The 13,513-nt window shown below is 45.1% G+C and overlaps 2 protein-coding genes across 2 annotated transcripts in view; one reads left to right on the top strand and one right to left on the bottom strand.

Moving 5' to 3' along the window:
- Positions 1–11,512, bottom strand: part of FBXO42 (F-box protein 42) — an 85,172-nt gene extending 73,660 nt beyond the window's left edge. The window contains exon 1 of the mRNA XM_079777537.1: positions 11,281–11,512. The gene's annotated coding sequence lies outside the window, so the exon portion shown is untranslated. The remainder of the gene's footprint in view (positions 1–11,280) is intronic.
- LOC307102512 (small ribosomal subunit protein uS15-like) lies at positions 23–1,305 on the top strand. Its single transcript, XM_079776107.1, has 2 exons — positions 23–827; positions 1,048–1,305. Exons 1-2 carry the CDS (start codon positions 452–454, stop codon positions 1,209–1,211), a joined length of 540 nt encoding a protein of 179 aa, XP_079632233.1. The 5' UTR covers positions 23–451; the 3' UTR covers positions 1,212–1,305.
- Positions 11,513–13,513: the final 2,001 nt, after the last annotated feature.

Here is a 13,513-nt window from a genome sequence, read left to right as displayed (position 1 = left end):
TCAGTTGGTTGGAGCATTGTCCCAATACACCAAGGTTGTGGGTTCAATCCCTGGTTAGAGCACATGCAAGAAACAAGAATGAATGCATAAGTAAGTAGAACAACAAATCGATATTTTTCTCTGTCTCTCTCTCTCCCTCAAATCAATAAAAACAACAACACTGCCCTAGTTGGTTTGGCTCAGTGAATAGAGCATCGGCCTGTGGACTGAAGGGTCCCAGGTTCAATTCCAGTCAAAGGCATTTACCTTGGTTGCAGATTTCCGGGACCTGGTTGGGGTGCGTGCAGGAGGCAACCAATCGATGTGTCTCTCTCACAGCGATGTTTCTCTCTGTCTCTCCCTCTCCCTTCCAATCTCTCTAAAAATCAATGGAAAAATATACTCGGGTGAGGATTAACAAAAACACACACACAAGACAGCACTTATGTATTCTGTAGGATAAAGCAAATAAATGCGAACAGTACTAAAAGTCAAGATTTTCAGTTTATCTCTTTTCCACTGCCAGTCTGTCGCCATCATGGGTCGCATGCACGCTCCCAGGAAGGGCCTGTCCCAATCAGCTCTGCCCTACTGCCCCAGCGTCCCCACCTGGCTGAAACTGACATCTGACAACGTGAAGGAGCAGATCCACAAACTGGCCAAGAAGGGCCTGACTCCCTCACAAATCAGTGTGATCCTGAGAGACGCACATGGTGTTGCACAAGTACGTTTTGTGACAGGCAGTAAGATCTTGAGAATTCTTAAGTCTAAAAAACTTGCTCCTGATCTTCCTGAGGATCTCTACCATTTAATTAAGAAAGTTGTTACACCCTGGCAGGTTTGGCTCGGTGGACAGAGCGTCAGCCTACGGACTCAAGGGTCCCAGGTTCAATTCCGGTCAAGGGCATGTACCTTGGTTGCGGGTACATCCCTGGTTGGGGGGTGTGCAGGAGGCAGCTGATTGATGTTTCTCTCTCATCGATGTTTCTGGCTCTCTATCCCTCTCCCTTCCTCTCTGTAAAAAATCAATAAAATGTTTTTTTTTTAAAAAAAAGAAAGTTGTTACAGTTCGAAAGCATCTTGAGAGGAACAGAAAGGATAAGGATGCTAAATTCCGTCTGATTCTAATCGAGAGCCATATCCACCGGTTGGCTCAATATTGTAAGACCAAACGAGTCCTCCCCCACAACTGGAAATACGAGTCATCCGCAGCCTCTGCGCTGCTTGCATAAAATATCTATGTACTCAAGCAATAAAATCATTGTTTAAAAAAAAAAAAGATTTTCAATTTAAGGAAAGAGACAAATATAAAGGGGGGGGGGGAAAAGCCCTGCAATATGTTCAAATTAAACTGGAAATATCAAGCCTGGCCAGTGTGGCTCAGTGTTTGAGCGTCAACCCATGATCCAAGAGGTCACTGTTTTGATTGTCGGTCAGAGCACATGCCCAGACTGCAGGCTTGATCCCCAGAAGGGGGCATAGAGGAAGCAGCTGGTAGATGTTTTTCTCTCATCGATGTTTCTACCTCTCTCCCTCTCTAAAAATCAATAAACATTTTAAATTGGAAATATCAATATGAAGTTCTGATTTCTAAAAAACATCTTTTCTAGCTCTGCCCACTGAAAGTATCTAGAAATAATAAAGACCTAGCAGCAATGAGCTTGGTTTCTAATGGAATTCCCTGTAAAAAACAACTTGGTCTTCCTAAGAAAATGACTGATTTCAGGTCAAGGATGGGGAGAGTACAAGGTGAATCTGAGATATCTTGTTGTGACAGAAAACAACCCAAAGACCAATGGGGGCATGTCAAAAAGACACACCAGCTTGAAGAAGAGACTTATAGTGGCCAAAGGTCAGTGTCAAGAAGACTAATGGCTGTAACTAAGTGTAAAGGGAAACATTTACAATGCAAAGATCTAAGACTTTCACGTTAACCAAGTCATCAAATTATAGTAAAAAATCTGACATCATGAGTACACAGTGTCACAAAAGATTGCAAATTCCTATCTTTAAAAAAAAAAAAAAAAAGTAATATGCAAATTAACCATCACTCCGTCACAAAGATGGCGATGAGAGCCCAGCCTCCCACGTCCTGGCTACGCGGAGGGAGGGAGGGGCCTCTGAGGGCGACACGAGCCCAGTGTCCCGCACCCCAGCCACGCAGAGGGAGGGAGGGGCCTCTGATCAGAGGCCGGGGTGCGGGACGCTGGCGTCGTTGCTCGCCGGGCTGAGGGACCCCCCCCTCCGTGCACAAATTTTATGCACCGGGCGTCTAGTATGAATATAATTAAGACTTTAGTCTTGTCTTAAAAAGGGATAAAACATTGAGACAAATCATGAATGTCAAAAAAGTCTACCAGAGAACCAGACTGGTCTCTTCAAAAAGTCAATGTCATTGCCCTAGCCAGTTTGGCTCAATGGATAGAGTATCGGCCTATGGACTGAAAGTTCAATTCCGATCAAGTGCACATGCCCGAGTTGCGGGCTCAATCCCCAGTAGGGGGAGTGAAGGAGGCAGCAATCAATGATCCTCTCTAATCATTTATGTTTCTATCTCTCTCTCCCTCTCCCTTCCTCTCTGAAATCAATAAAAATATATTAAAAATAAAATAAAAATATATTTTTAAAAATAAATAAATAAAATAAATAAAAACAAATAACAGCGGAATGCAATTTGGAAATCCCCACTGGATCCTGGTTCCTACTACTTAGTCCTTTGCACTTGCTATTCCTTCTATCCCCAAAACTTAGCATTAAATATCTTACCTTGTATCTATCAGCATGAACATCACCTTCTCACTAAGGCCTTCTCTAAACCAATCTCAATTACAGTCATGTGCTGCATAATGATGTTTCTGTTAAAGATGGAATGCATATATGATGATAGTATACCAGATAGCCTCTGTGTGTGGTAGGCTATACCATCTAAATTTGTGTAAGCACACTCTATGATGTTCGCACAACAACAAAATCACCTAATGATGCATTTCTCAGAATGTATCCTCATTGTTAAACTGTGATTAATGTAATTAGTCTTTCCTTTCTGCACCATGTCATTATCACACCTTGTTTTATTTGTAGTCATTATTATATGAAATTTTGTTCATTCATTAACTGCTTTCTCCAATCTCAAACTAAGATAGAAATTAGATACCTTGCCTATTTTTGCCCACTGTATCTCTAATACCTTGAACCATGCCTAGCATATAAAAGAATTCAATAAATGTTAGAATAAATGGACCAATGAAACAAAAAGGCATGAAAAACTAAACAGACACTTGGGATCATGTAATGCTTTAGAAAACTCATGAGGAACATCAAACCATAGGAATCTAAAGTACAGCAAGTCCTCACTTAACATCATCGATAAGTTCTGCGACTTCAGCAAAACAACGTATAACAAAACCAATCTTACCATAGGCTAATTGATATAAATAAAAGTTATGTGCCTGGCTGGAGTGGCTCAGTGGTTGAGTGTTGACCTATGAATCAGGAGGTCACGGTTCGATTCCTGGCCAGGGCACATGCCTGGGTTGAGGGCAAAATCCCCAGTGTGGAGCATGCATGCAGGAGGCAGCCAATCAATGATCCTCTGTCATCATGGATGTTTCTATCCCTCTCTCCTTCTCTAAAATCAATTTAAAAAAAATTTTTTTAATTGTGGTTATATACACATAACATAAAATTTGCCATTTTAATCGTTTTTAGGTATGCAGTTCAGTGGCATGAAGTGCATTCCCATTGTTGTGCAACCATCACTACGAACCATCTTCAGAACTTTGTCTTCATTCTAAGCTGAAACTTCATACCCATTAAACACTAACTCCAAGTTCCCTCCTCTCCCCTGGCAAGTACCATTCTACTTTCTGTCTCCATGAATTGGAATACTCTAGGTACCTCATGTATTTGTAATCATACAATATTTGTTCTTTTGGGTCTGGCTTATTTCACCTAGCAAAATGTCTTCAAGATTTCATTACCATTACGTTACTTTTAAGTTAAGTAAAATCTGAAATTCTAACCCATCCGTCATTATGATTTATTAAGCATGCTTTTGGAAGAGAGAACTGCATTTACTGAGAAAAAGAGGAGAGGTGAGGAAGATAGACAAATAGAATCTTAAGGACCCAGAGGAACGTAAAACTTTAGATTCACTAATAAGGAAGAGAGCAGCTTGTTTGATCTTCACTAGACCAAAGGATCTATTTAGAAAGATGTTACCAAATATCTCAGTGAAAGCTAAGAAAGCAGTCTTGCAAACACAATACTGCTTGATCCCAAGACAAGCCAAGACACTGTTGCTTTTGGGCAAGAAACAGCAAGGCTAACTAGTTAAAAAAAAAAAAAAAAAAAAAAAAAAAGCTTTAAGAATAAATACTGACATACAAGAATAAATTCCACTTTCCTTTGACTTTCATCTGAAAAGCCACCAGATAGAAGAGGCAACATTTAATAAAACTATATTTATGAATTCATAACTAACATCAATCTTTCTCCAAACAATACAACAAAAGGTTCATTCTGGAAAAGATTTTTTATTCTCTAAATCACAACACAAATTAAACATTTAAAGTGAAAATAATAAAGGAAACAAAAATTTGGAGAAGTATGCCATACTAGTGAATTCCTTAAAGTAGCTGAAATAAAAAGTACCCTAAGTAATAAATATTCTAAGGGAATATTATTAGCTAAAACTAAAACTTGTTTACCTTTATAGAAATTAAATGAACTACCTCAAACCTATATATTACCAAAAGACAAGAGAAAATAAGTTACTGTCTAAGCTAAGTTACTGTCCAGAGTAATAAAATTTTTCTCAAGTAACTATTGCTTTATATAATAGAGGCCCGGTGCACGAAATTCGTGCATGGGGAGCAGGTGGCAGGGGAGTGTCCCTCAGCCTGGCCTGCACCCTCTCCAATCTGGGACCCCTCGGGGGATGTCCAACGGCCTCTCGCAATCCGGAACTGCTGGCTCCTAACAGCCTGCCTACCTGCCTGCCTGATCGCCCCCTAACCCCTCTGCCTGCCTGCCTGACCGCCCCTAACCACCTCTGTCTGCCTGCCTGATTGCCCCTACTGTCCTGATCGTCCCTAACTGCCTCTGCTTCACCCCGCACCCGGGACCTAGGATTCCCTCCTCCGATCGGTTGCAGGCACCCAGGACCTGGGCTTCCCTCCCTCTGGCCGACCACAGGCACCCATGACCCAAGCCACCTTCGCCCAGGCTGGCTGCAGCCGCAGGGGACTTTGGGCGTGCAGCTTTTCCCGGGCCACAGCTGCAGGGGACCATGGATGGGCAGCTTTGCCCAGGCCATAGCCGTTGGCGCCAGGGACCATGGGATGGGCAACTTGTCCCTCTCTTGGGCTGCAGGCGCTGGCACCGGGGACTGCAGGGTGGGCGGCTTGTCCCTCTTCCGGACCACAGCCTGGCTGGTGCCATTCCTCTCTAGTGAGCTCATTTGTGCCTGGCTGGTCCCCATATCTCTCTCCCGGGTGTTGAGTGTCTGAGCCCTTACATGATGACCATTTGCATATTAGCTCTTTATTATATAGGATATCTGCACATTTATCAGTTTTATATATAAAAACAAGCATCAAAGCACCACAAGAAACTTCCATCATTGAAGCAAAACACAGACAGCTACACTGGAAAAAAATAAAAACTTGGAAGAAACTTTACAAAATAAAAAGTAGAGCATCATCCCGATACACCAAGGTTACAGGCTCAATCCATAGTCAGGATACATACAAGAATCAACCAATGAATTCATAAGTAAGCGGAACAACAAATTTATGTTTGTCTCTCTGTCTCTCTCTCTCTCTAAAATCAATCAATAAAAAAATAAAAGTAGAAATTTAATACAGAAAAATCAGAATTAAAAGCAAATGCGTTGCCCTGGCTGGGTGACTCAGTTGGTTGGAGCATCACCCCATATACCAAAAGGTTGCGGGTTCAATCCCCAGTTGGGGAGCATAGGAGAGGCATACGATCAATGTTTCTCTCTAACATCTATGTTTGTTTCTCTCTCTCCCTTCCACTCTCCCTAAAATCAATAAAAATGTATCCTTAGGTAAGGACAAAAAAAAAAAAAAAAAAAAAAGCAAACGTGCTTTCCAACAGATGCATGAGTAAGGAAAGGCAAAATTAAACATAATTTAACATGACATCTACACTAATAAAAGAGCAACATGTTAATTGACCGTACCGTCATGATGCCCACCAGCCAATCAGGAGTGAGCATGCAAATTAACCCAACAAAGCCGGCAGGTTAATTTGCATAAACAGGCACCAAGCGGCCAGAGCAGGGCGGGACACTTGCAGGCGTTCCGCACCACCCCAGCCACTCTGGGCCTCTGAGCAGCGTGGGAAGGCAGAAAGGCAGCTCCGGGCCGGACCGGAAAGGCGGCTCCGGGTGGAGCGAAAAGGCAGCTCCAGCCAGAGCGAAGATGGTGCCGGTAGCTGGGGGAAGGAAGGCCCATTCTTGCACGAATCTTAGTGCATCGGGCCTCTAGTATATAATAAAACCCTAATATGCAAGTCGATCGAACAGCAAACGACAGGTCGCTATGATGTGCACTGACCACCAGGAGCCAGATGCTCAATGCAGGAGCTGCCCCAGCCGAGACGGAGGTGACCAAGGCGGTAGTTGGGGGGCGGGGGCGGCCAAGGCGGGTGCCAGTGGGGGGAGGGGGGATCGCCCTGCCCACTGGTCGCCCCACAGATGGCCCTGATCGCCGGTCAGGCCTAGGGACCCTACCCTATATATTGGGAACAATCTCTTAGATTTAAAAATTAAAACCTGGCAAGGCTACTCTTAACACTGAAAAAAACAGGATGATGCAGCAATGACATGCATGGACTCTGGCTTGCACATTTTTTGGTCAGCCCTGATTCTGACACTTAAAACTGTGTGACAAAGCCAATTACTTAACTTCTCTCTGCTTCAGTTTTTCCACCCATAAGATGGGGAAAATGGTACTACTGCCTCAGAAGGATTATGTTATGTACTACTTTTTATACTCAGGGCAAAAAAATGTAGCTACGCATACAATAGCAAGATGCCTTTCACCTGTATGAAAAGTATGGTCACTGGTACATGCAGCATCCCGGATTGCAAGAGGGATGTCTGACTGCTGGTTTAGGCCCGGCATCCCCCGAGGGGTCCCAGATTGCGAGAGGACGCAGGTGGGCTGAGAGACTTCCCCCTGCCCTCCAGTGCACAAATTTCATGCACCGGGCCTCTTGTTTAGAATAATATCACAAGAAACAACTTAAAAATAGGCTGTATGGTGAGCATATACTGGGCTTTTTTTTTCTTTTAATCTTCACCAGAGGATATTTTTCCATTGATTTTAGAGAGAGTGGAAGACAGAAACATCAATGTGAGAGAAACACATTGATTGGTTGCCTCCTGCATGCACCCTGACAAGGGCCCAAGCCAGGGAGGAGCCTGCACCCGAGGTACGTACCCTTGACCAGAATCGAACCTGGGACTCTTCAGTCCACAGGCTGACACTCTATTCACTGAACCAAACCGGCTAAGGCATACTGGGCAATTTTTAAGTTACTTGTATGTAGCTCATATCCTTCAACATGTTAACAACCTATCAATACTATAGAAAATTGACAAACACATCCCCTCCACTTTTCTGTCAAACACAACAATTAAGCATTCATTTTCAGTTAAGACACAGATTGTACATATTCAACTAATACTCATCACTTAAAGATTTCATTCAATCCAAAAACTCATAAAATATTTTTGCAATGTAGGCAACAAGATGAAAATTAGTTATAAAACTACCACCGCACTAAGATGAGAAACTTGTAATGGGATACAAAAGTTCATTATCAGAGATACTCAGCTTCAATTCACACAGATTCTATAAAATAGTTTAATTAGCTCTGGCTTAAGCAGTCAGTTTCACCCAACTTTTACTTATTTTACTTACTATTGGGAGGAGACAGTACTAATAACCACTTACAGTCAACATTCCGAGTGACAACTAAACGTTAAATGTGATCAAATTAAAATCATACAGTGTTTCTTATGCCAGTTTATAAAACAAAAACAAAAGCATCATCACTCTAAGGTAACACCATTCAATAATCTGAGATATTTTAATTGCAACTGCAATGTTTGTGTTAGTTGCCTGAGTGTATGACTCACTCTCAGAAAGGTTCTCCCAAGACTTTTGGATTTTTGAGAATGCAGAAACCATAACTGGAGCATACTGTGTGCGAAGTGTCATGACAGTGAATGAATAAAAGGAGAAAATGATATAATTTTTAAAAAGTTTTTTATAAAAAGCAAATCACTTACAAAAAGCAGATTTTTCTGCAGAATAATAGGAAAGGCACTGGGAATCCTTGGTGGGTTGGATTCAGGGCACTTCTTATACTAGAACTAGAGGCCCAGTGCACGAAATTCGTGCACGGGTAGGGTCCCTAGGCCTGGCCTGCAATCAGAGCCCATCTCCCTGCCCCCACACCACCACCGCCACTTGCCCTCTGTGTATGGGGCAACTGGCAGGGCAATCGGGCCCAGCGCCACCTGCGACCGCTGCCACCCACCCCCGTTCCCAGTTCCCCACTGGGCAATTGGGGCCTGTGGGCTGGGGGCAGCTCCTGCGTTGAGCGTCTGCCCCCTGGTGGTCAGTGCGCATCATAGCTGACCAGTCATTCTGTCGTCCAGTCAATTTGCATATTATACTTTTATAGATAGATAGATAGATAGATAGATATAGAAGATATACAGTACCTTACTGGTTTCCTTGTCTGGCTCACCAACTAGACTGTGGGCAACCTAAGACCAAAAGCTGTATGGTCTTAGAATCATTAGTACCTACTTTCCTAAATGCCCAGCACACAGAGGGCCCTAGAAAGGTGTTTTCATAACACTGATTATTGAATAATCAATCTTACATTTGCCTTTTATTTTACAAAGCAGTTTTACAAACATTACCTTTTTTGAGCCACAAAACAATCTTGTGAAGGGGGAAGGGCATTATTTAACCAAATGGATTTTGTTTGTTTTTAAATATATTTTATTGATTTTTTACAGAGAGGAAGGGAGAGGGATAGAGAGTTAGAAACATCAATGAGAGAGAAGCATCGATCAGCTGCCTCCTGCACACCCCCCACTGGGGATGTGCCCGCAACCAAGGTACATGCCCTTGACCGGAATCGAACCTGGGACCCTTCAGTCCCCAGGCTGACGCTCTATCCACTGAGCCAAACAGGCTAGGGCGGCTTTTGTTTTTATAAAGAATTGTTAATTCACTGACCTACACAACCCTGAGACCACAAAGATAATCACATGTTTATTCATCATTTTGATGACATCTCCTTGGGACTTCCAATATTCTTGTAAAACCCAGAGGATTTGCTAGCATGTTCTGTGCTGGCTCTTCACCACAGGTAGGAATCACGCAGCTTCAAATTTTACAAAAGGGTTTTACCTACATAAAGTAGTGTTTAAGGAAGGGTCTTCTGGAAACCAGACATTAAGAAGCATCCTAAGCTATTTTTCCTGACCCTGTTCTTTTTGAGAAGGGAAGGAATTACAAAAGGCAAAATGCTGGAGAGTGAATGATGTCATGGTTGTCATGAAGTTGCATCAATACCTGATGATGATTTAGCACAACAATGCAACACATTATGCCAAGAAGCATAATGTCAAACCACCAGGATGTTTTACTGCATTAATTTCATGACTCTTTATTATTAGCAAATTGAAATAGAGAGTGACTCTCCAATTTTCTAAGATGGAGAAGTTGTTGGTTCAGGTTTATGTCCTCAGCAAAGGCACTAAGAAAATCTCTATGGAGATGGCTTTAAGAAAAGGTAAAATCACTGATATTAAGCTAACAGTTGTCATTTTAACAATTAAAAGCTTTATGAAATAGACAAAACACCCCTGGATCAATGTAGATTGTGTAATATATTTATACCGGGCATGTCGAAAGCAGTCAGAGGGTATAAAATAACTACATACAAATGAAAGGATACCCAATCAGATTAAACAGATGAATAGACTCAAAGTTAGAAACTTGACACAGAGCATCATTATTCAGTGTAAAAGCTACAGAGTGAATTTTGAATGTTCAAATCCAAATGATGGCACTTCCTCTTAAATTATCCTTTCCACATGACGTCATCATTTTAAGCACAGCAAAACACATTTAAGTTACAAAAGGTATTTGGAGTGGCCAACCCAAAGCCATCCCCTTCATCATGCCCCACAGCACAATTCCAACTGAGGCCACATCATCCCTCAGGAAAAAGACCACAAGACGTCGAACCAACTTCCCTGAGAAAAACTACATCAGCCTTTTAAATTAGCATTTGAACAACAAAAAGTTGTTCTCAAAAAAGAACAAGCCTAGAACAAGGACCCTGCCGGCAAGTGAGAACCGGTAATGGGTCTGAATATTCATCCAGCGCAATCAGAATCCTACCATAGAAAAGTCCAAAAGCGTGGCAATTAAGAAACGAAGCTTTTCTTTTCCTAGTAAAATTCGGGAGATTTTACAGACAACACGCAACGGGTTCTTCCGAATCTTAACAAATCCAAAGGTTTCAAATGAGCGAGGACTTCATTAGCACGGAAGTTACTCTGCAGGGACTGTGAAGACCTTTTTTTTTTTTTCCTTTTAATTCGTTTACAAATCCATTCCCACCCTCCACCCGTGCCCAGACGACTCTCAGCAGAGGGCTTCCCCTGTCACAACGTGGATTGCTACCTCCACCACGGAGACCCACAGCCCCCACGTCGCTGGGGGTGGGGAGGGACACACTCGGGAAGCTAAGGGGTAGGTGCTTGTGTTTTATTTTTTTTTTAAGGCCAATTCCAAAACCTTCCCTTCGCAGCTGCAGCCTCAGCGATGCTGGCCCCTCGCCGCAGCCCCAATTTGGGAGGGCACGGACTCCGGCTTCTCGGGCAGGGCGTTCAAGATTCGGGGGTGGGGAAAGATTACCTGCCGTCCCTACAGCCATCCTGGCCCAGGTCACACACCCTGTAGTGGCCCCGGGGAGGGGGAGAACCGCCCTGGGGGAAAGGGGCCGGGTTCACTCCCATCCCAATGGCTGGAGGAAAGGGGCTCTCCTCCTCCTCGCCTAACCGAGAGAGGCCGAGGATGACGACTGCAAGGTCTCCCGTCCAGCCGGCACCGACCACCGCGCGGGAAGCAGAGCCTGCGCGGGACCCGGGGTGCCCACTGCCCGCTGCGGGCCCGGGGCATAAAGGGCAGGAGGCGCCAGCTCCCTGCCGCGGCCCCGGGAGGGGAGAGACCTCACCTGGCCCAGCCCGCGCCACGCTCTCGGGTTAGCTCCGCTGACGACAGCGGTGAGGGAGCCCGGGCAGGGCCAGAGCAGAGGCGCTCCGCCTCAGGCCGTGCTTGCCGCGCTCGGGGTTCCTCACAGCGGGCCGGACCCCGAGCCGCCCGGAGCCGCCATCTTCCTCCACTCAAACGCCGCCGCCGGGGCTGCTCTGGCCGGGAGAAGACAGCGCGGAGTGCGCATGCGCGGGGCCTAGCGCGGAGGACACGCGCGCGCACACACGTCGGCGGCCGGGGCGGGGCCGTTGGGAAAGAGGCGTGGCCCCGGGCTGAGGCTCTCCTGGGAATGGAACCGGCTTCGCCGAGCGCAGTTGGAGCGAAGAAACGTCGAGCTTCCGCGTCCTTCTTCCTGGGGTCTCTCTCTAGAGAGCCTGCCCCAGGTCAGCACCCACCCTTCTTCTCAATGCCTGGGGCAACTGGCCTGAGACCGTGATGTTTGGCAAGAATTAACCCATTTGTACGCCTGGGGGCCAGATGTGGAAGTCGGACGCGCTATTGGATGTTAACTGGAGGGAAATTCAGTTCCTTGGTTGTGCAAGCGAAGCCTCCCTTAACTATAACCACCACTGGCCTGCAGGGAACAGACTTGTGACTAACTCCATTTTTTCAGATGAGTAAACAGGCGCAAAGAAATATCTCCTTTTCCCAAGGCCACACAACCTTAAGGGACAGGAGGCAGGATAGGATTTGAACTCAGCCTTATCTGGTTTCTCAAGCTCCTTGTACTTTCCACTATCGCTATCCCCAGGCCGGACAGCAAGGTCCAGCAAAATCCCCCTTCCTCGGTAGCAATCTGGTGTTGTAGCTGAGAATCTTCATGAATCCGTCCGGGCAGCAAGTGGTCCAAGGAAATGCCAGAGATACAGAAGCCCTTGCTCCGAAAACCAAAGGAACCTTGAGGTGCCAGCCCACCACCCTGGGATAAAATGGACCTTCTGAGATATCTCTTGGGACACCGGGCTGGATCAGAACCCAAGTCCTCTCTCAAATCGGGAGAGCATTGCCCTAATGAGCAGACTTGAATCATCCTAACTCTAGAAATCACTAGATCTGTGTGACCAGTCCCATCACCCCTAATGGAGAGCTCAATGTTACAAACAGTGGACCAGCTATTAAGTGCTTCCTTGTAAAAATGTTGGTTCTAGGGCCCATCTTAGAACCTGCCTCACACATTTTCTAAAGCTCCCTAGGGATTCTGACCCCAGTTAGGCTTGGAGCCGCTGGATCATGTTAGATCAGGTTCAAATACTGAACCACTTCATCCTGAATCTCCTAGATCAAAGACAGCAGGAATTTTTGTCTGTTTTCTTCACTATTGTATCACCTACTATAGAGACTGGCACACAGTAGGGAATCACTAAATATTTAACGAATGAATGCATGAACTGGGAATTTAACAACTAAGAGGGCAGGCAGTCAAATATTTAGTGAGCACCTACAATGTGCCAAACCATGTGATACATATAGTATCCCATGTGATATGTGATAAATGAAACTTTAAAAATCGCTGCCCTCATGAAGGGCCCCTATAGTCTACTGAGAGGCAAAGCTGGGCTCAGAGGCCAGTCTAGGTTCAGAGGTTAGGCGAAGCTCTGAGGCCAGGATGTCCTTGCTTGGTTAGGCTAAGTTCCAAGGTTAGGCTCGGCTCTCCGAGGCCCCAAGGATCAACTAGGCTTGGCTCTCTGAGGCCCCGAGACTAGGCTCTGTGGCTTCCAGGCTAGACCAAACTCCGAGGACAGGCTGTCCTCCATCAGCTAGGCTAGGCTCTAGTCCAGGTTGTCCTCGCTGGCCAGGCTAGGCCCTGAGGCGAGGTGCGGCTCTCTGAGCTTCTGGGTCTAGGCTCCGAGGCTAGCATGAGTCTTTAATGATGTCACGCTACGCTTTGATAAATCACATGCTTTGTTCTTGTGTTGGCAGTGGCAACTTACAGTGAGTCTAAAGGTCTGAGCACCAGACTGGCCTGCAGGGAACAGACACTCATTCCAACCCGTCCCCCGCGCCCCCCCCCCCCCCCCAATTTCTTCTGAATTCCATCATGAGCCATGGACTGCTTTCATTTGTGTTTACACAAACTTTACACAGAATTATAAAAACATTTACAGACGTTCCACAGTGCTATAATCAGGAGCAAAGAAATACCTCCTTTTTTTTTAAGTACATTTTTATTGATTTCTGAGAGGAAGAGAGAGACA

Source organism: Cnephaeus nilssonii (genome assembly GCF_951640355.1).
Source record: "Cnephaeus nilssonii genome assembly, chromosome: 7".
NCBI lineage: Eukaryota > Metazoa > Chordata > Mammalia > Chiroptera > Vespertilionidae > Cnephaeus > Cnephaeus nilssonii.
Note: the sequence above shows the minus strand (reverse complement) of the source record. Positions and strands in the feature narration are given on the sequence as shown.

Bases quoted from the DNA above. Each gene is read 5' to 3' on its own strand.
- LOC307102512 (XM_079776107.1), top strand. From the start codon at position 452: ATGCGAACAGTACTAAAAGTCAAGATTTTCAGTTTATCTCTTTTCCAC. The intron at 828-1,047 runs GTGGACAGAGCG...AAGTTGTTACAG, and splicing joins ACCCTGGCAGGTTTGGCTCG to TTCGAAAGCATCTTGAGAGG.